Here is a 21777-nt window from a genome sequence, read left to right on the forward strand (position 1 = left end):
TCCTGTGGATAATCAGATGTAACAAGTAACATTGATTCATTGAATTTCCAAGCTGATGGTTGGAAGATTAATATAAATGTGTTTCTTAGGTTTTGCAGTTGAGGGCCCCTCTCAAGCCAAGATTGAATGTGATGATAAGAGTGACGGCTCCTGTGATGTACGATACTGGCCTACAGAACCTGGTGAATATGCAGTGCATGTTTTGTGTGACGATGAGGACATCATGGATAGTCCTTTTATGGCCACTATCCAGCCTGCATTAAGTTCCTTCCATCCTGATAAGGTAGGAGTAATGAATTTCAAAAACTTGCTAATGTGTTTCTGATCAATATTGTCATTTCCAAGGTAGTTCAAAAAAGTTTAATGGAATTCTTGAGCTCTTGATCTCACTCAGTGGTTTCAGGTAATTGGCCTGCATTAAGGCCTGGCTTCTGTTTGAGGCCATTCTACAACTTTGTGGCTGAAACTGGGAATTTTGATGACTGGAGCAGGTGTGTGGTGCAGGACAGGGAAGTTGTCCCACCACTCTGATGCACCCTCTAAGGGTACTGACACAGAATTATGGTATGAACTTGCACCAGAAGTAAGCGATACTAAAAGCTTCTGCTCTTTTGGAAGTTGACCTAGAATTTCGATGCCAGAGATAAGTTATTAACAAAGTACCATTCTTAATTATAAAATGGGAATTTTTTTCCTTGTTTAAAATTGATAAACCAAGGTGCATGTTCCTGGTCCATGGTGCAGTACGCCACCAAGATCAAAGTTAGAAAGTGAGTGAATGAAGCTGTTGGGTATACAAAGCTTTGTTTTATCAACTTGAAGATAAGAGGGAAGACTCTCTGATTTCCTGCATAAATTAGTGAGTAACCCTGAACTAGAGATTTCATTATCATAGCATCTGTGTGCCTACAATCTTGCAGCACTATGGGAGGAATACTGGAGGGAATCTGTTGAACAATGAGTGGGATTTTTGTTACAGGATGAGTTTTTTTTCCTCCTCCAGGTTAAAGCTTATGGTCCTGGCTTAGAGAAAACTGGCTGCATTGTTCATCAACCAGCTGAATTCACAGTTGATGCGAAGGATGCTGGGAAGGCACCTCTGAAAATATATGCACAAGTAAGAGAAGAACCAATTATGCATTGAGGAGTTAGCATTGGCTCCACCAGCCAACTATTCAGAAGTAGTCTAACGTATAAACATCACAATACAAGTTGAAGCAATGCTTGCTGTTGAGAATTGACAGGAGGCAATAGTGAGAAGAAATTGAGATTCAGTGCTGTGAATAACCTTTTAGGCTACAGTGCTGTTAACACCAGGATAGAAAATGGTCCCAGGCTGTAGTTTAGGAGCTGCAGTAGTACACTGAATTAGTAACACCTGTGTATGTCTTTACACTCAAGTAACTTGACTTCAGAATTTAATTTACAAAAAATCCTCTTCAGATGGATTGTAATAGGACATTTTGTATGTGTGCTTGAAGGAAAGCTTAATCCTCAGATCACCATGAATGTTGCCTCTTGAACTAGGAGTCCCATTTTGTATTTAGATTTGCAACTTCAAGCAAATTATTGTCAGCAATGAATAGAGCTGTGGTCAAGGACTTTCTTCCTGAATCTAAGTTGCAGGATGAAACTTCAGCACTTGAAGGTGAACTTGTTGAGAATGCATGATTGGTCATTTCCATCAACAGCAAGCTAGACAAAGAAAAGATACTATCACCACTCACTGAACAAGTAGGTCTTTATTGTAAAGAAGCATCTCCATTAGTGACTATTTGTACACTTTTATAGGATTCGGAGGGTATTCCTATCCATGTTCAAGTAAAGAATAAAGGTGATGGAATAACAGCCTGTTCCTACACTCCTACCAAGCCAATCAAACATACTGTTGCAGTTGCTTGGGGAGGAGTCAATGTCTCCAACAGCCCATTTAGAGTAAGTGATGAATTACCTTTCACTGTCTCATTCAATTAGTCTTGCATGTTGTAGGGAGGTATTGATCTTGTGACTGGCTTGTGTCCTAATGTCTGAGTGTTAAATGTTGCCTTACAAAATATCTGTTTATAATTTAAATATTTCCCATTCAGTAGCTACTTTAAAAGCAGTTTTTTTGGTCAAATGAGAACCTGCATTCTGATGCTCAGATTTAAATCCGGTTAGTAAAAAAAAAAAAATTCCAGATGTAACTTTCTGCTGCATCTGACCACCTTTCTGATGCTGCTTTGTGCACACAGTTTACTAGTGCCTATAATTGGCTTCCATAAACTGAAATTTAAAAGCATGTAGTTTTAATTACATAATGTCAATGAATCAAAATAGTTTACCTTTGCTTGGATGTATGTAGATCTTTTCCCTCATGCAGATGGTGATGCTAAAACTTAAAGACTGCATGCCTTAAACTTCTGTTAAATATGGTTTCAAGACATGAAGGTCCTGTTCATATTGAATAGCTCTTACTAGATTGCTTAGCAACATGTTTTGGGAGAGGAGGGAAGGGTTATAATTGAGCAGCTGAAAGTTACAATGAGTATTTCTGTGCACAAGATGAATTCGCTGCTGGATCTTGTGGGAGAAAATCCCCACATCAAATTTAGATTTGGAATGAGATTGGAAGTGCATTCTTTTTACTAAGACTACTCAGCAATGGACTCTGGCACCTTTTGGGAGCCACTGTGACTCTTGTGCTGTTCAGTACCACACAAGTATATATCTACTGAGCTATCTGAAGCAGAGGCATGTTTAAACTGACTGCTTAGTTGTGTATCTTTTTCTAAATTGACTTGCATTTTTTAGATTAATATTGGTCAAGGGAGTCATCCACAAAAGGTGAAGGTGTTTGGTCCCGGTGTCGAAAGAACTGGTTTGAAAGCTAATGAGCCCACTCACTTTACTGTAGATTGCACAGAAGCTGGGGAAGGTAAGGAAAGTCTAGAAAATCAAGTGTCCTAGTCATGGCATTGACCATTTCTGTGTTGCTTTTCTAGTTATGGTCATACTCTAGGAATGACTAATTGTAGTTCTTTTTCACTTGCTCTCTTCATCTGAACAGCCCAGGATAGTAGTTTTTTTTTAAAAAAGAGCTACATTGGCATAAGATTTATCATTTGGCTGAGGGGGATTGTTGTTGAAATTTAGCTGATCTTAAAAGAATTATTGGGCAGGATGTCAAATTAACAGTCCCCGGAGGCTGAACTAATGATCTGGAAAGGAATTGCTTTGTAAAGTGAAGCTTGATTTGTTTAAAGGCATTCCCTCCTAGTTCCAAGAATTCCCACTATTCAACAAAAAACAACTTTCAGCTTTGTGTAAACCAGCACTTGATGGCTGAGTTTTATGCAGTCTTAACTGAGCCATACAGACTAGGAAAGTCCCTAGTCTGTGCTGTTCTCAGCTGGGGTGGCAGTAGGAGCAATACAATTAGTTTCAACTTCCCCATGTTGAGGGTAAAATCAGGCAGGATCCCTGCACCTAATTGCTATCCAGTGGTTTCTAGGTGGATCACATGGATGTCCGATTTGAGGATATGTTTGACTTCTGTTTGCTGCCAAGGTGGTGAAGTAGCCTGTTGATGATCACTGGCCAAGATTCACATGCATAATCATCACTTAGATGAAATGCAGAAAGCAAAGTGTATATGGAAAATTACTCAGCAGAGTAATGCCATCAGGAAGAGTAGATTGAAAATTGTATTTTTGGGGAGGAAGAAAAGAGAAACAAGTTATTGGGGAAATTTCAAGACTGTAGTCAGTCTAACCATGTTTAGATTAACCTTTTATCACTGGAAACAATCGTAACTCTTGCTGTTTTCAGGTGATGTCAGTGTTGGTGTAAAGTGCGAAGCTCATGTAATCAGCATCTCAGAGGAAGACATTGATTTTGACATCATTACTAATCCTAATGATACCTTCACGGTGAAATACATGCCACCAGCTGCTGGACGTTACACCATTAAAGTGCTGTTTGCTGGTCAGGTTTGTATCCTATGACTAAAGCTACTCAACTCTACAGCTTAGTTCTTCAGTTTATGTAACCAGCTAATTTTTCCTCCTTTCAACAGGAAATTCCCATCAGTCCTTTCAGAGTTAAAGTGGATCCATCACATGATGCCAGGAAAGTTAAAGCTGAAGGCCCAGGATTAAATAAAACTGGTAAGAGTCAACATCCATTTAATTAAATGCTGTATACAATGGGATTCATGGGGTCAGTTTCTCATTTAACTACCTGATCTATATTGTCTGTTTTGCACCTTGCACTGTACTGTTGGCCAAATGATGCTAAAATATAAATTGGATCAATTTTTTTTCCAGCATTAACAAGTGCAACAATATTCTATATGCAACTTGAATAAAATGCAGTGCTAGTGTATCAAGCTCTCCAAAGCAGCCAAGTAAACATCAGTCCAGTAACTTGAATTTTTTATGAAATGAGGTAGGGTACAGCAGGGGATGTTTTGTGCTTTCATTCACTGGACTCTTATGAACCACTGTTCAGATCCATTTATGTATTTGAGATCAAACTGTGAATATTCTTGTGAATGAAATCTTTAAGCAGCTGCCTGATCTGTGCATGCTTAAGCATTTTTCTTGCCATTGCATCTTCCTACTCACTTTTTAGTCATAAAGAATTGATCCACATTTTGTCTGATGCATGTACACTAAGAAAAAAAAAAAATATCAGCTCAGCTGGTTTAAAAACAAATAGTTCAGGTACCACTGGAACCATTCATGGTTCTGCAGCAGTCTTCTCAACTTCAGCATTGACTGTTGATGAATCTTGTACAAGTTGAATGTTTACAAGGTGTAGTTTATAAAAATTAGGCAAGCAGATTCAATGCTTGGGGCTGAAGGTGGTTCTGTGGTGTGGGGAATGTTAAATGGGTTCAACAAAGATTTTTTTTCAGATTGATTAATGTAACTTGATAAATGACACAGGACAAATGAAACTAATCATTTTGAATGATTTCCATATACTTAGATTAGTGCTATTTTGTTTTCTACCACTATAGTTTGTGTAAGAACTAATCTGCACCAAAAGACTGGCTTACCTCATACATTGTGTGATCCTTATGCCTACTAAATCATAAAGGTTACAGCATGAAAGGAGGCCATTCAGCCCATCAAGTCTGTGCCAGTTCTATGCAAGAGCAATCTAGCTAGTACCACTCCCCCACCCTATCCCTGTAGCTCTGCAGATTTGTTTTCCCTTTTCAAGTTCTTATCCTGTTCCCTTTTGAAGGCCATGATTGAATCTGCCTCCACCAGCCACTCTGGCAGTGCATTCCAGGTCCTAACCACTTGCTGTATTTTTAAAAAATTTCCTTATGTACCTTTTTTGGTGCTTTTGCCAATCACCTTAAATCTATGTCCTCTAGTTCTTGACCCTTTCACTAATGGGAACAGTTTCTCTCTATCTATTCTGCCTCGACCCTTATGATTTTGAACACCTCAATCAAATCCCCCCTCAACATCTGTATTTGAGATCAAACTGGACACATGCTCCAGTTGTGGCCAAACCAGTGTTCTATAAAGGTTTATCCATACTCTTGTACTCTATAAAACCCAGGATGCCATATGATTTTTTTAAACCATTTTCTCAACCTTCCCTGCCATTTCCAACGATTTGTGCACATATGCCCCCAGGTCACTGTTCCAATATCCCTTTGAGTTGTGCCCTCTAGTTTATTTTGCCTCTCCTCATTCTTCCTACTGAAATGTATCAATTTGCATTTTTTGGTGTTAAATTTCATCTGCCACTGTTTGCCCATGCCACCAGCCTGTCTGTCCTCTTGAAGTCTATCACTGTCCTCCTCACTGTTTACTATGCTTCCAAGTTTTGTTATCAGCAAATTTTGAAATTGTCCTGTATATCCAGTTATTAAATCAAGAAAAGCATTGACTGCAGAACACCACTGTACACCTCCCAGTCCAAAAAACAACCATTCGCCACTACTGTTTCCTGTCCCTTAGCCAATTCTGTATCCATGTTCCTACTGCCCCCTTTATTCCATGGGCCGCAATCTTGAGGACAAGCCTACCATGTGGCACTTCTTCAAATGCCTTTTGGAAGTCCATATACACCATCAACTGCATTGCCCTCATCTACCCTCTGTTAACTAATCAAAACATCTATTTGGTTAGTTAAACACTATTTGCTACTTGAGCAGGCCTCCAATTCCAAGCTCTGTAGGGAGCAACTGTGAATAATCAATGTATTTGCATCTAAGTAGATGTGTTTGGTTAAATTGGTGTTTAATTTTATCAAGCTGTGTTGTATATGGCCCCTGATCCCAAGAGAACAGAACTGTCCTCCTTTGGAGGGACCTGTGTGCAATACGCATACTATTAAAAGCAACAGCTAATGGTAAATAACCTCTCTTTAGTTGTAGCAGTTATCCAATTTTTTTAGTGCACTGAGGTTTTGACTTTTTTGTTCACATCAACTGAGGACAATGTCAGGCTGAAATTGTGCTCCATTTAAGCTCATAATACTGATTGTTACTGGACTAGTAATCTGGAGACATGAGTTCAAATCCTGCCATGGCAGCTGGGGAGTTTAAATTCAGTTAAATAAAATCTGGAATAAAAAGCTAGTATCAGTAATAGTGACCATGAAACTACTGGATTGTCATTAAAAACCCATCTGGTTCACTAATGTTTTAGGGAAGGAAACCTACCATCCTTACCCAGTCGAGTCTGTGACTCCAGACCCACAGCAATGTGATTGATTCTTAAAGGCCCTCAAATGGCCTACCAAGCCACTCACTTCAAGAAAGTAACTCACTACCATCTTGAGGGCTATTAGGGATGGGCAATAAATGCTGGCCTTGCCAGCAACACCAACATCCCATGAATGAATTGTAAAAAAACAAATTTATTTAGAATCTATTTGTAAAATGTTCAAATGTCTTGGGTAATTTTGGACAGTGGGGGTGCTGCCCAATCTTGCTGTTGAGGCTCACTTACTTCCATATCCAAATATGTTGGCAATCTCCTGGCCAGTCAAGGACTGAGATTACCCCACAGTCTCAGCTTGGGGGGCGGAGGAGGAGGAAAGTATGGATCAATGGTAATATGCTTATTTGGAATGGGGTGAAGTTGTATTTGAAGCAGTTTGCTAGAGGATGGGGATATTTACACCACCCATCGCCTGTACCTCAAGGGAGTGCTTTCATACCTTCTCTGAAAAGCAGGTGTCCTGTGCCATAAATACCATTGCATAATTTTAAGGTTAATACATGATTTTTGTTTTTAATGGGCAGGAGTGGAACTTGGGAAGCCAACCCATTTCACTGTGTTTACAAAGGGTGCTGGGAAGGCCCCACTTAATGCATGTTTCAGTGGGCCTGGAAAAGGAGATACTGTCAGTGACTTTGAAATAATTGACAATTATGACTACTCTCAGACAGTCAAGTATACACCACTACAGCAGGTGGGTGCTAATCATCTATTGTCCATAACATTATTTCTTGTTTCAATGTAAATTAATGATTTGGATGAAACTGCTGAGACCTACTGTGCAATATGTGCAAGTGTGATGCTAATTAATGTGTTTGCAGGGCAACATGGAAATTGCTGTGACCTATGGTGGTGATCCAATTCCCAAGAGCCCCTTCAACATAGAAGTGGCATCTCCACTTGACCTGAACAAGATAGTGGTAAACTGTCTTGAAAATAGTATGTACATCTTTCACTGGTTTGAGTTGTTTCTAGTGAAATGCATTTACAGTCCAGTTGGCTTTGATTTAAACAAATATGCAACAGCCAATTCCAGGTTCAGCTTTAGTGCTAAATGCTTATTTAAAACATGGCAAATAAAACTACACTGCTAGTTGAGGTGCTTACAGAATGAGAATTCTGACCTCAGTAGATTTTTTTTTTTGATTATACTCCTGGAAATGAATGTCAATCTCTAGTTTATAATCCTTAATTTAAAAAGGTAATGCTGATTTTATGACTTGACAATTTAATTTTTCTCCTTTCTTTCCCCCATCCCACAAAAATGGAGGATTACCAGTCAGTACAACTGTAATACAGATTATGGCTCAATCTATTAGAATTTGTGTAGGAACATTAGCTCCCTATAAAGGTTCTGAATCTAGATTGAAAGGACACTTTGTCCCAAGTGCTTAATCACATTGTTGGCAGAGGATCAGAATTTACCTTTGCTTAGGGTTTTACATTGACAACAGAACAAGTAAGTTTATGTTGGGCTAATGAATCTAAACATTGAAATTGCTTGAGATACCACTTGACACTTGAGTTGTCTGACTGCACAGATGTGTACTTGATACTATCTTGCACAATAGAATATTACAACACTAAGGTTACCACACCATAATTCAACATTATAATTGATTTTAAAGTACCACATAGAAGGGGGCAAAAACTATCTTCAGTTTTTTTTCTGCAATTGTTTCTCATGCCCAGTTTTCTTAACTCTTGAACAAATGTTGAATTGCTTTTTTTCTTTAGTTCTAAATACTTTTCTACTATTCCAGATGCTTTTCATTTTGAGTGCTTTATTCCACTTAACTAAAACCCCAACAAAAAATCCAACTCCTAGGCAAACATCTAGTACACTAAAATAGAATCTGTTCCCTCTATTTTTTAAAATTGACCCTTCCTCAGTTTTGGAACATCTTTGACTAATTGCCAACCAGTTTTGGTAGCTACATTTTAGATTTCTTCTAGTTTTTAAGCTGCTGTTAAAACATTGTGCCCGGTTCTTGTGTCCTGTCCAAATTCCATTCAAGGATAATCTATTGTTTAGGCATTGAACTAATACATTTTCAAGATGTTAATGAGGCTGACTAAAAGTCACATTTTGTAATGGATACCTTTTTTTTGCTCAGAGTTCTTTCAAATGCTAACCTAGTTTAACCCCACCTTATTTTGGTTCATTCCTACAGAAACTAACATTGCCAATAATGCCAATTTAGAGATAAATGTAATGTGAAGAGGACAAACAAATCAATTGTGGGGAAAGAGGGGGAGACAGGGAATGATTATTGGTATCTTTTGCTCTTGCTTGAGGAATGATGTATGCTAGGAACTTTTTTTTTTGATGAAAAATCAACAATATAAAAATGAATGTTCAAAGACTGCCATTTTGTTCATGCCTGTTTGCATTACCATTAAAATAAACGTTGTTTCCATTATTAGGGGTGGAAGTTGGGAAAGATCAGCAGTTCACTGTAAACACCAAGGGAGCCGGGGGGCAAGGTAAAGTAGATGTGAAGATCTCCAGCCCTTCACGGAAACCTGTGCCCTGTGTAGTGGAGCCAGTAAATAAGGATGCTTGTGTTGCCAAGTACATTCCCAAGGAAGAAGGACTGTACATAGTGGATGTGATGTATGATGGGAATCCAATTGTAGGTAGTCCATTCACTGTGGATGCTGCACTGCCGCCAGATCCTTCTAAGGTAAATGGCCACAATTTTTGAGAACACCTTTTTTAGATTTTTTTTTTTTTGCCTTGTATGTTTGCTCCTTCCAGATTCCTTGATATTGAAGCCAGAAAGGTTAGAAGCTGAGGAAGGCTCAGTGAGCCAATATCCTCATTTTCACATAGCAATGAAAGTAGAAATAAATTAACGGTCATTGGTTTCATTTCAGTTTTTATTGGAAATTCAATCAGTGCTCCCACTTCAGGGAATCCAGAAGACAAATGTCAGTTTGCAATGGAATTTTCCTGGTAGACTAACATTAATTATTTTAGCTATTGAACACCATTTTAGAAGTTTCCATTGCTATCAAGATTTGAGCCTTCACTGAAGTGGGGGAAGGGAGCTCTTTAGTTATCTTTTTTTGTAGTGTCTGTATCCAGCTTTCTATCTTCTGGAGTAGCAACTCCTACAGGATAATTATACAGCAGCTGTGTCCTTCCAGTACCTTGTTCCTGTTTAGTTTTTCAACTGAACTGTGTTCACTGAGGGGGCATTTCAACTATAGCTGAGTCTGATCTTGTCCACACATGTACATAGCCCCAATACCTTGCTGGATAAAGTGGGGGATATGGAGTTAGGTCACAGATCAGTTATGATCTCATTGAATGGTAGAACCGGCTCAAGGGGCTAAATGACCTACTCCCTGTTCCTAAGGTGTCAGTGGATAGTGATTTGGAAAAAGAGCTGTCTTTTTTAAAAATTCACTTGGTCTGATGTTGAGATCCCATGTTAGTTCTCAAGTCTCTGCTAAATTAACCAGTCTCAATCTTTGTGTATATATCATGATAGCCCTCATTAACAGGGAAACCTATTGTAAATCATTGTTCATGGGCAACAAGCTATAACACTTATATGCCATTCATTTTATTTGCAGGTCAGAGCATATGGGCCAGGTCTCAAAAGTGGTCTTGTGGGCAAATCTGCTGAATTCACCATAGACACCAAAGGAGCTGGCACTGGTGGGCTGGGTCTTACTGTGGAAGGCCCATGTGAAGCCAAGATTGAGTGTTCAGATAATGGGGATGGAACCTGTTCAGTCTCTTACTTACCAAATGAAGCTGGTGAATATCTTGTCAACATTTTGTTTGAAGAAGTTCATATTCCAGGTTCTCCATTCAAGGCAGACGTAACATTGCCCCTTGATCCTTCCAAAGTCGTTGCCTCTGGTCCTGGCTTGGAGCGTGGCAAAGTTGGAGAAGCCGGACTGTTTACTGTTGACTGTTCCAAAGCTGGTCCTGGAGAATTGACCATAGAACCGGTATCAGATACAGGTGTTCAGGCTGAAGCCCATATTCAGGATAATGGTGATGGTACTCACTCAGTCAGCTACATTCCACTTCAGCATGGTCCACACACAATTGCACTGAAGTATGGAGGGCAGTCTGTGCCCAAATTCCCAGCACGGGTGCAGGTGGACCCAGCAGTTGACACTAGTGGTATTAAAGTATACGGACCTGGAATCGAAGGACATAGTAAGTGTTTTGTTTTTCTTTCCCCACCCACCTTTTTTGGCTGTTTGTCTTTTTAGCAAATGCTTTTCTAGTTTGATATTTCACTGCCCGCCCCCCCCCACCATATGCCCACAATCTGTTCGAGCAAATTGTGATCTGTTTTGAAAACTCCTCCTGAATGGAAGCTTTTTTAGAAAGAATTTGCATTTATCGAAGCTTTTTGACCTCAGGATGTCCCAAAGCACTTCAGACAATGAAATACTTTTGACATGTAGTTGCTGCTGTAATGAAATTATGGCAGCCAATTTGTGTATAAGGTCCCACAAACTGCAGTGATAAATGACCAGATCTGTTTTTAGTGATGTTGGTTGAGAAATGCTAACCAGGACATCAGGAGAATCCACCTGCTCTTTGAGTAGTGCCATGGGATCTTTCACATCTGTATTTGAGATCAGACAGAATCTCAAACATCAGTCAAAAGATGGCATGTCTGATAGTGCAGCACTTCCCTAGATTTTGATCAAATCTCTGAGCCAGAAGTAAGAGTGCTACCACTGACACCTAGTAAAGTTCTACTAGATGTCCCCATCAAATGCTCCTGGGTCAGGGAGTGTTTAGACTGTGAATTAAATTGACTAGTGCACACCTGTATCTGCTGTTGCTCTTCAGAATAGATGTTGGTGGTATAACCCTCTGATTCTTGTAATACTGATTTTAAATTTAGCAAGCTTGAAGGCCTTCAGTCTCAAACTAAAGTTTAATTTTAAAAAAAAGTAATGACCCAATTCACTAACTTGCCTTAATACTAGCTATGAAATGAACATTGTTTACTGGGGTGTGGTGGGGAGCTGACATATGGTGAATGTGAACCATAGTTACCTGAGACAAGAAATCTCTACACACTTACTTACACATTGTGCTGAGCATGGAAAACTGTAAACTAGCCATGTCTATGTCATGCATGTTTTATTTTGGAACAGCAGAGAACAAAAGCTATCCGGAAGATCTTGCAAGTTGAAGCAGAGCAGCTTCTCTGAAGCCATTGTATAGCAATGGAATCAGAATACAGATCTGTGGTTTATCAATTTACATAACTGGGAGCAAGCAGTTCAAAAATAGGGTCTGGATAGATTTTAGGGTGATAACAAGTGCTAGATGTTTCATGCAGACAAATTGGAGAGGGCTAACAAGTGCATATAAGATTGAGTCACTTACAGTCTGAGGGCTATTGGTGGACAGCTTATTGAACCATTCATTGTAATTTATTACTGTAAGGTGACAATTTTGGGCATGTAGTAGGTTGAACATTGAGGGGATAGTAATGACCTTTATATAGTGCATGGGTTTGGCTACAGTTAGAGTAGTACACAGTTCTGGTCTAAAATAGGAACAACACTGGCTTTGCAAACATGTTTAGCTGCCCTCTTCTGCACTATCTGGGATCAGGCACCTGAGCAGTGATGGATTAAAAAAGCTGGCTGTGTTTTTAACAAGAGCTTGGAAGCTTTATTGAAGGTCCTTTTTTGAAGGAGTATAGATGAACTGGAATGTAATAATTTGAGTCATAAACTCTAACCAAGGGGCACAGACTCCAGCTCTGAAATGGGAGTAAGCTGACTTCAGATTTAAATCCTTTGCATGGAGAGTGAATGTGTGGAAGTGTGGCCACAAATCCAAAAAAGGTAACATTTTGCAGAAAAGTAATTGAGATAGTATGGGATGTTCCTACTATGCCTTGCTGTTGCTGTATTTCAGTACCATGATTATAGCTTTTAGCAAGTGATAAGTTGGGCAATTGAAGTAAAAGTTCCCACCCCCTGAAAAAGTAAACCATGTCTTAATTCCTTTCTATCCCCAATTTTCCTTGCTATACCTTGTGTTGTGACAGTTCCATCAGTTTCATGAGTCATTTGGAACCTTGCCTAAGTGACTATTAATGTGAGCCTAGATAATGAGCATTTGTAAGCTATTTGACCAGGAGTTGAACATTGAGATGCTCATGTTGCATGCAATTTCTCATCCTTTTTCCAATCATTGAGTGGGACTCTGGCTTTCTGCTGCCTTCTCCTAATCTATATAAGCACAAGCTGTGATTTTTTTTTTAATCTATTGCTGCTTTGTGAAATTTCCCTTTTTATATTTCTCTAAATCTGCACTGCTGTTGGGACTCCAATTTTAGTTATAAATCTCCCTTTTTCATATAGTAATCATGAGGTCATCTATTGGCAATGTGTGTATTGGGAATGTTATGACTTGCCTTGTGTTACAGCTGTCACTTATGGCAAAATACTCAGGTGATGCATGTTAAAATCTAGAACTCCATAATTGTGTAAACAAGCTTTCTCTTTCTGGTTTTTCTCCTGAAGGCAAACATATACTACAGTATGGCTCTATAGGTGTAGGCAGTTCTCCATTAATGGCTACTTTGGCAAGGTACTAATGTGTTGGCCCAGATATTAAGCAGAGATGTTTCTGGTCCACACTATTGTGCAGCTATGACTAATAAGCAGTCAGGACAGTAATGTCATTTTGTTAGGTTATTCTGACTGCATTGCTTTTTTATAGGAGTTTTCTGCGAAGCCACAACTGGCTTTACAGTGGATGCAAGTTCATTGACCAAGGTGGGAGGAAACCACATCAAAATGGGAGTCGTAAATCCTTCAGGAGCTCACACAGATTGCCTGATTACAGATAATGGCAATGGGACTTATGCAGTGGAATACACTCCATACGAAAAGGGTATGATAGAAGGTCACTTTTGTGTTGGTGTGAGAAAGGTGTAATTAATTATGCAAATGATTTGTGAATCTTTATTTGTGAGGCACCTGGCCCTTTAATGTTTCTGTGAAAGAACCTCATCTGAAAGTTCAACATGACCAATATACACAGTTGGTAGACTGCAAGTATTTCCATTTTTTAAAAATGGATAAGCGATTTAGTTTAGACCAAAGCCTTTAATCCCAGGAAACAAAATGCTGCCATTGTAGTAAAAGCAACTGCTGACGTCTGTCCAGAGACACAATGAGTTCCATTTTAGAATGCAAATTCATCAGTGATGGCAATCATGACCCTAGTTTATCTTCAGCCCAGCCCATGAATAAATACACTAATAAGGCCAAAGAATAACTACTTGGGCAGTAGCTGCAGCAGAACAATGTTTGTTTTATTTTAATCTAGTTTTATTTAGCATTTCAATTTTACATCACAGCAGAGACTGCTACAAAGGTAGAAAATAATAGAGAAACTGACTACGTTCTGCTCAATATTTGAACAAGCTGAGGCTTTAACCCATCAGTAAATTCAGTGTTGGTGAAAACATTTTTGTTTTGGTGTAGGTCTGCACTCAGTTGATGTAACCTATGACGATGCACCAGTTCCGAACAGCCCATTCAAGGTAGGAGTCGCCGAAGGATGTGACCCTTCGCATGTCTCTGCAAGTGGACCTGGACTTCAGGAGGGCTTGACCAATAAAGCTAATAAGTTCTCTGTAGTAACCAGGTAATTTTAAATTTCTTAATTGGCCCTAGATTGGGTTTAGAAGCCAGAGTTCAATTTATTCAGGTCAGGGACTTGGATTGTCAGACTGGATACGTTCCTTCACCTACATTCTCTCACCTTAACATATCCTGGCTCCCCTCATTCCTACTAAATTACATGTTTGGATCCATACCAGTGCCTCTTGACTGCCATGAGATAAAACAGCATACATATATAGCAGATCTATGGTTATTTCAAATAGATTTATAATATTTACCAGGGTAGAGGTCAATGTTTGTCCCACAGTGGCATAACTGTAAATGTCCATGTTTATTTCTTTGGCTCTAAACCTTCACTCTACTGATTAGTGTATTTATCACTTGTTAATAGACACAATTATAGAGTCTAAAGACTGCATCATTATTTAACTGTTCACTGCCATGGAACAATTTTTTTGATATGATTAATATGCCATTATTCAAACTCTCTTGCCTATGGAACATAGGAACAGGAGTAGGCCATTTAGCCTTTTGCACCTGTTCCGCCATTCAGTGAGATCATGGCTGATCTGTGACTTAATGCCATATACCCACCATAGCCCCATATCCCTAAAGACCCTTGGTTAACAAAAATCTATCAATCTCAGATTTAAAATTAACAGTTGAGCTAGCATCAACTGTTTGCAGATGTGTTCCAAATTTCTACCACCCTCTTGCGTGTAGAAGTATTTCCTAACTTCTTTCCTGAAAGTCCTGGCTCTAATTTTTAGACTGTCCCCTAATTCCAGACTCACTGACCAACAGAAGTAGTTTCTCTCTAACCCCAGTTCTCCTTTGTTAAATGTCAATCAAATCACCCTGGAATTTAGAAAATTACAGGGAATGCAACCCTAGTTTGTATAATCTCCTTGCAATTTAACCCTTTGAGTCCAGGAATCATTCTAATATCTACACTGCACTCCCTTGAAGGCCAATATATCCTTCCTAAGGTGATGTATTTCTCGTACCAATAAAACACTGGTAAGATAGCATCTTTGTAACAAATTAGATTTTTTTCTTTCTGTAGCTTGATGGGATAACTGAGACTGGAGTTAATCTTAAAGCTAATAACTCAACCTTATGATGCAGGGGGGCAGGAACTGGTGGCCTTGGGATTACTGTTGAAGGACCTTCAGAAGCAAAGATGTCTTGCAAGGATAACAAAGATGGTAGCTGCAGTGTTGAATACATCCCATATACTCCTGGAGATTATGATTTGAATATTACCTATGGAGGACAGCACATACCTGGTAAAGTCTTTGTATTTATTTTGCTCAGTCTGTTAAACTACTCCTGTAAAGTGTGAAGCTAAGGGTTACATGGGTTTTGAAGCTGGGACAATAACTAACTAATTTTCAGTGATTGAGATGTCATAACTCCCGTCATGGAAGAAAACTACTGTTTAAATGGTGTAGAGCTACTCGGCAGTTAAGTTCCCAAGATGCTAAATTGCCACATTTAATAGCTCCCTTTCCAAACTATTTCAGGATTTAGCCATTCTAGATACACCCTTTTCAAATGGATGCATTTTAATATCAGTGCACACATTAAAATAAATTTTATGCAGACAGCAGATACAATAGGGTATAACTTTTTGTCAGCAAGTGTGACTAAACCCCAATCATTGTAATTAATGTTAAATTCTGCTTGCATCATTTCTATGTTGTCCAGAAACTTTATCCTTTTACTTGAAAACTGAAATCTCTGCACCTCCATCTCCCCTACTGCACCCCACTTAAAATGATCAACTTCAAAACACCTGAAGTATTTTTTTATATATATAGGCAGTCCATTCAAGGTACCAGTCAAAGATGTTGTGGACCCAAGCAAAGTAAAGTGTAGTGGACCTGGGCTGAGTTCAGGAGTAAGAGCCAAAGTTCCACAGCACTTCACTGTGGATAGTAGCAAGGCTGGAAATGCACCTCTCCAAGTAACTGTGCTTGGACCAAAAGGTAAGATCATAATGTTGGGCACTTTAACTGTTAACCAACATACCAGGTTGCTGTATATACAGGTCTACATATGAATGTGCACTTGAGGGTGGGAGGAGGAGTCCTGGTCTAAATTTCAAGATTGAATGACAAATGTTTTGTGTGCTAAGTACTCTTGACTTCACTGGGAGTGGAGTTGTTAATTGAATATTGACCCATTGCACAGCTAGGAAAGACTGTGCTGATTTGATAAAGGAATCACATCACCTTTCAGTGACACAATTCAGATTTGCTGCAAGTAAAAGGTTTTCTGTTCTAGTTGGTGAGGCACAGCCCCTACCATGGCGCAGTCCTTTGAAAACGATTACAGACTTCTTTAAAGGCGAGGCCAAGAACGATGACAGTGAGACAGGTTTGGATTTGAGTTTAATAACCTCAGCAAGGCAAGAAAGGTGGCGGGCGTATATCGTGCCGGGAACAATTACGCTGGTCTTGTCTGCTTTTTAGTTTTTACTAAAAGCCAAAGTAGAACTTGCTAGCCCTAATGCTTCAAGTAGTATTTTAGTTTCCATGTTGTCATTCTAACCTGGCCTCACTTTAATAATTTTGTATGAAGGGTTTTTGAAATCAAAATTTCATTTATTTTGTCGCCCCCTTAAGATTTTTTTCATCAGATTGTCCTGGAAACAAATTGAAAACCATTATGCAATCAGTACTTGCATGTTTCTATTGCATTTCTTGAAAAATTGCTGCATGACCCAGTTGAAGATTTATTTTAATAAATTCTGGACATGCTTCTGCTATAAATTTTTGACGAGTCCTGAATGGCTGAACAGATTTCTTCACATTTTCCATTGATTATGATCTTTTTGGCTCTTCATATCTGACCTGGTAGGAAATTATTTTCAAACCTTTACTCATTGGTGGTTTTGTTTGGGTTTGCTTCAATGTGTTTAATTACTGGTTGAAAAGATGTGTTGAATTGATCAACAGAGGCTGGTTTTAAGTGATTGAACTTGCTCTAATCATGTGGATTTAGTTTTCAGTTGTCACTTTGGGGATTTTAAATTCAAGATTGTTAATCTCAAAATATAGTTTATTAATGGATGTGTTCTGATACTCCAAAGCATGTAGTTATAATACCAGTAAATAGGTCTGTGCTTGCTAGTATTTACATCTAACTGTAGATACTTGCTAGGAGCTGGACAATGGCTGTTTATGCATTTAGTGTCTTCTAAATAATGAGTGGTACTCGTGAGATCCAGATATTTTGCTGAAAAATGTAGCAGTGTTTTCTAGCTAGTAGACCCAAAGTGAGTAAAATGCATTGTGGCAGCAAGTGTCTTGTAGAGCACAGGCTCTGAATAATGAACATTTTGTACTGCACCAGTTGACTCATTATCTGTTAAAGATGCATTTACATTAGTCACTTTTTGTAGTGATGCAGAAGTAACAAACGTCAGTTGGGTCCTGATCTGACTCGAATGCAGTGGTGTATCGTATGCTTGTGGAAGCCTACTTTGAACTTAACATGGAGTATAATCCCAATGCGGTGGCAAACTGACTTTCAAAAGTTTTTGGGTTGGTTGAAAGCATAGATTGTGCGTAGTATGATTCACAGCCAAGGCAGTCCAGGCCGGGTGCGCAGTATCAAGTCTAAATCTACTTTTGGTACTGCTCTAGTTTAAAGCAAACTCAAATGTGAATGGAACGTTGAGTAATTCTGTAATTTTTTTTATCTGAGCTGAAGTAGTCAAGTGTTTGGATGACAAGTTTGAAGTAATTGTACTGAATGCCATGAGTATAAGACTCCCACCATGAGTGGGTGTAACTTTTTTCTGCATCCATTTTCTTAATTTAAAAAAAAAATCTAATAGCTTAAAAAATCTAAAAGCTTAACAAAATGCTCTTATTCACCGATGCTTTACAGGTTTTGCTCTATTAATGCCATTAGGAACTGATACAGGGCAATGCATTGAGTTAAAAGACTAACCAGCTTTTTATGCACAGTTGACTGCCTGGATTAATAAAAACACATGGGGCTATTATTTAGTAGTGTTTTTTTGGACTGATATTATCCAAGAGTCTTGATATTTTCATTTCTTCTCTCCCAGGCATAATTGAACCTGTTGAGGTTATTGACAATGGTGATGGCACTCATACAGTCAGCTACACACCTTCACTTGAAGGGCCATATTCGGTTACTGTCCAGTATGGAGACGAAGATATTCCTCGCAGGTAATTTCAGAAGCTTTAATCTCCAGGCTGAACAGTGCAGTATATCATCAATTTTTATCTGTAGTTTATGGAACTGTTACATTATAAAGACTAAGATAAAGAACAGAATATTCCCTTAATGCAATGCCTGAATATACAGTGGTAAACAATTTTACAACACCAAGTTATAGTCCAACAATTTTATTTGAAAATCCACAAGCTTTCGGAGGCTTCCTCCTTCCTCAGGTGAATGTGGAATTTCATTTCCACATTCACCTGAGGAAGGAGGGAGCCTCTGAAAGCTTGTGGATTTTCAAATAAAATTGTTGGACTATAACTTGGTGTTGTAAAATTGTTTACAATTGTCAACCCCAGTCCATCTCCACATGAATATACAGTGGGTTGAAAACAACAGGATTCCAAAGTTAAATAATTGTCCTGATTTGTTTGTATCCTGCCCATATTTCCCCTGGTTAGCATGATTTGACAGGAATCAGCCTCAAGTTCCTTGAAATTAACATGATCCAAGTCAACTTTAAATTAGGAGTAACATTTCTTTTACACCATTACTGATTTTTACAATGTATTTGATCAACAGTCGTATTAGCATTTAAGATTTTCAATTTCAAGTGCCTAATAGCTTAACTTAAATTTTATTCCCTTAATGCCTTATTCATCTTTACTCTTTGGCAATACTTTTTTCTGTTCTTTCTCCTGGATGTATATACATTTTCATTGAATTGTGTCCACATGCTTGGTTCATTTTGCTGTTAATGACATCCAGAGTGCCTAACTGAAATTCATTGCTGTTCTAGCAATTTTAAAGGTAAAATGTCTTATTTATATAGCAAGTCCTTTTTCTTCACTAGTGATTTTGACTTTGCTAGTGATCTGGCTAAGTATTAACCAAACTTGCACCCCTGTGGTGAGTTGGATTAGAGTGTGCACATTTTCTGGGGAATATAAATGTACAACTATCAGTATAAACTGGATTGGCAGCACTGAAGTGTTTTCCAATTCTATCTTAAAATACATGGTTCCTAATACAGTAAAGGATCTCTGGATAATTCAAGTTTTTTTTACTGGTAGTAAGCATAAGTTGATGGCAACATTCATTGATTCTAATTCTTCAAATGCATTTTTTTAGTCCTTTCAGGGTTAAGGTTCTGCCAACACATGATGCCAGCAAAGTGAAAGCCAGTGGGCCAGGCCTCAATTCTTCTGGGGTACAAGCTAGTCTACCTGTGGAATTTACCATTGATGCCAAAGATGCTGGGGAAGGACTCCTTTCAGTGCATGTAACTGTAGGTTTTTGACTTTTTCCTCTACTGCAAAGTGAATGTATGTAGTCTATAGCCAGCTGACTTTGTTTAAAATCTGTGGGTCACCAAATGGAAAGTAGGCATGCTGTCTTGCTTGCTTAAGCAACAATATGCTTCAGAATTAACTTGGCCTGTTAATCTTCATTTTAGTTGCTACCAGAATTTTAAACATTTTATAGTAATAGCTTATGTAATTTAAACTACAGAAGACTTGATCTGCATGTAACTAATTCTAAAACTAAAACACTGGACAAGATTGCCTGCTTCCTTCAACCTGATTTGATTTTAAGTTACTGTTGAATTTGTTTTGACTGACTATTTAGTCTTGTCCTCCCAATCCCACCAATTACTGATTAAGTATGAAGGATACTCTACAGGCCCTGCTTTGTTCAAAGTAGAAAATGTCATTATAAGCATGTTTTTCCTTCTATTTGGGGGAAATCATTCATCTAATACAAGAAAACAAAGCTAATTTACAGTGACTGGGTTGGCCTTAGTGTATAATTCAGGTATTTGTTTGTGTTGCTAGGGTTATTGAAAATTCAGTGGCTTTTTAAAAAAAAAAGTAGCCGCCTACTAGGTGGTTTGCTAATAGTGAGAATAAAGCCATAATTGTATGCTGTCATAATACAAAACTTAGTTTTTAGATGAGCAGTAAAGATGGAAATAGTGTAGGGAGGAGCAAGTGTAATGGATTGCCTAAAAGATGAGTCTTCATGGTATGCTAAACTAACTAGTTGATAGCTTCTAAAGATCAAACACAATTTCATGTATCTACATGAAAAATTGTATGTTGGATTAATTAAATCTGCTTATGGAGCATTCACTTCAACTGTCCTGCAGTTTTACAGTATTAAAAATGAGCTTTTATTCAGTTGAATGCTTGTTGCACAAACCAGTGACCATTTCCTTGGTTTAACCACCTGCATCATTTTCTGTAATGTAGGTGCTGTGCCTTGATTCCTATCAATGGTGATCTTTCTGACCTAGGCATTGGAGACTAATCAAAATGGCTTTGTAAAGGTGAAATAGCACTGCCCATTGGCTGCTAATTTGCCTAGTTAAGTTTGGAGCAGTGTTGAACTGGATCGATCACAACTCCCAAATCTGATGTCTCCATGTTTTAAACTTGATACCATTGTACTAGTGGGAAAACTTGTAATCTTGCAGAATCTTTTTGGCTGAACATGACCATTAATACATTGAATAAAATCATTTTTTAATTTCTCCCTTCACTGTTCCGTACTTTTAGCTGCAAGAGTGGGGAGAAAGGTTGTAGTTGCCATTGTAATCTCAGTTGAAGGTTGCTCACTGCAGCTATTTGAACACATCTAAGGTGAAAGAGCCCTCTGCCTCCCCTTCCCCTTCCTAGGAATGTCTGATCTTTGAGTAGATCTCTTCCAGTCAAGCCGAAGCATGAGGCATTTTTCCTAGGAGTGAGCCATTGGTTAGAAATAATTGTACATGTAACAGGGTACAAATTTGACTGTTTACCCTGTTTGGGATGAATTGTACAATGGAGTTGGTAAAATTCAACAAGTCATCTCAGATGTGGAAATATTTCACACTTGAAGACATAACCACAAGTGGCAACTGCGGTGGCCATCTTTTAAAGTGTGAAATATTTTCACATCTAGTCACTCAGCCAGCTAGAAAATGTTTAGCTTGATAGAGTTTAGTACTTTGTCATGTTTTATGTCTGCAGGATCAAGAAGGGAAGCCAAAGAAAGCCAATATCCACAACAATAATGATGGCACTTACAAAGTTTCCTATATACCAGATAAGACTGGACGTTATACCATCGTAATCAAATATGGCGGTGATGAGATCCCAGCATCTCCTTACCGAATCCGTGCTGCAGCTACTGGCAATGCCAGCAAGTGTACAATGTCAGG

At 38.6% G+C, this 21777-nt stretch overlaps 1 protein-coding gene across 4 annotated transcripts in view; it reads left to right on the forward strand.

Annotated features, from left to right (window-relative positions):
• The window catches only part of flnbl (filamin B, like), a 153758-nt gene that overhangs the window by 86176 nt on the left and 45805 nt on the right, over positions 1–21777 (forward strand). For 2 of the 4 annotated variants that reach the window (XM_067998799.1, XM_067998800.1), the window contains exons 13-30: positions 90–283; positions 1004–1117; positions 1792–1935; positions 2794–2917; positions 3811–3971; positions 4058–4148; positions 7259–7428; positions 7556–7673; positions 9162–9421; positions 10320–10917; positions 13462–13635; positions 14232–14394; positions 15501–15661; positions 16196–16363; positions 16662–16754; positions 18457–18580; positions 19707–19863; positions 21587–21776. In XM_067998799.1, the coding sequence (XP_067854900.1) occupies positions 90–283; positions 1004–1117; positions 1792–1935; positions 2794–2917; positions 3811–3971; positions 4058–4148; positions 7259–7428; positions 7556–7673; positions 9162–9421; positions 10320–10917; positions 13462–13635; positions 14232–14394; positions 15501–15661; positions 16196–16363; positions 16662–16754; positions 18457–18580; positions 19707–19863; positions 21587–21776 (3204 nt within the window). The remainder of the gene's footprint in view (positions 1–89; positions 284–1003; positions 1118–1791; positions 1936–2793; positions 2918–3810; positions 3972–4057; positions 4149–7258; positions 7429–7555; positions 7674–9161; positions 9422–10319; positions 10918–13461; positions 13636–14231; positions 14395–15500; positions 15662–16195; positions 16364–16661; positions 16755–18456; positions 18581–19706; positions 19864–21586; position 21777) is intronic. The other 2 variants (XM_067998801.1, XM_067998802.1) reach the window with 1 other exon arrangement.

This window comes from Heptranchias perlo, chromosome 17 (assembly GCF_035084215.1).
Source record: "Heptranchias perlo isolate sHepPer1 chromosome 17, sHepPer1.hap1, whole genome shotgun sequence".
NCBI classification, from domain to species: Eukaryota; Metazoa; Chordata; class Chondrichthyes; order Hexanchiformes; family Hexanchidae; genus Heptranchias; species Heptranchias perlo.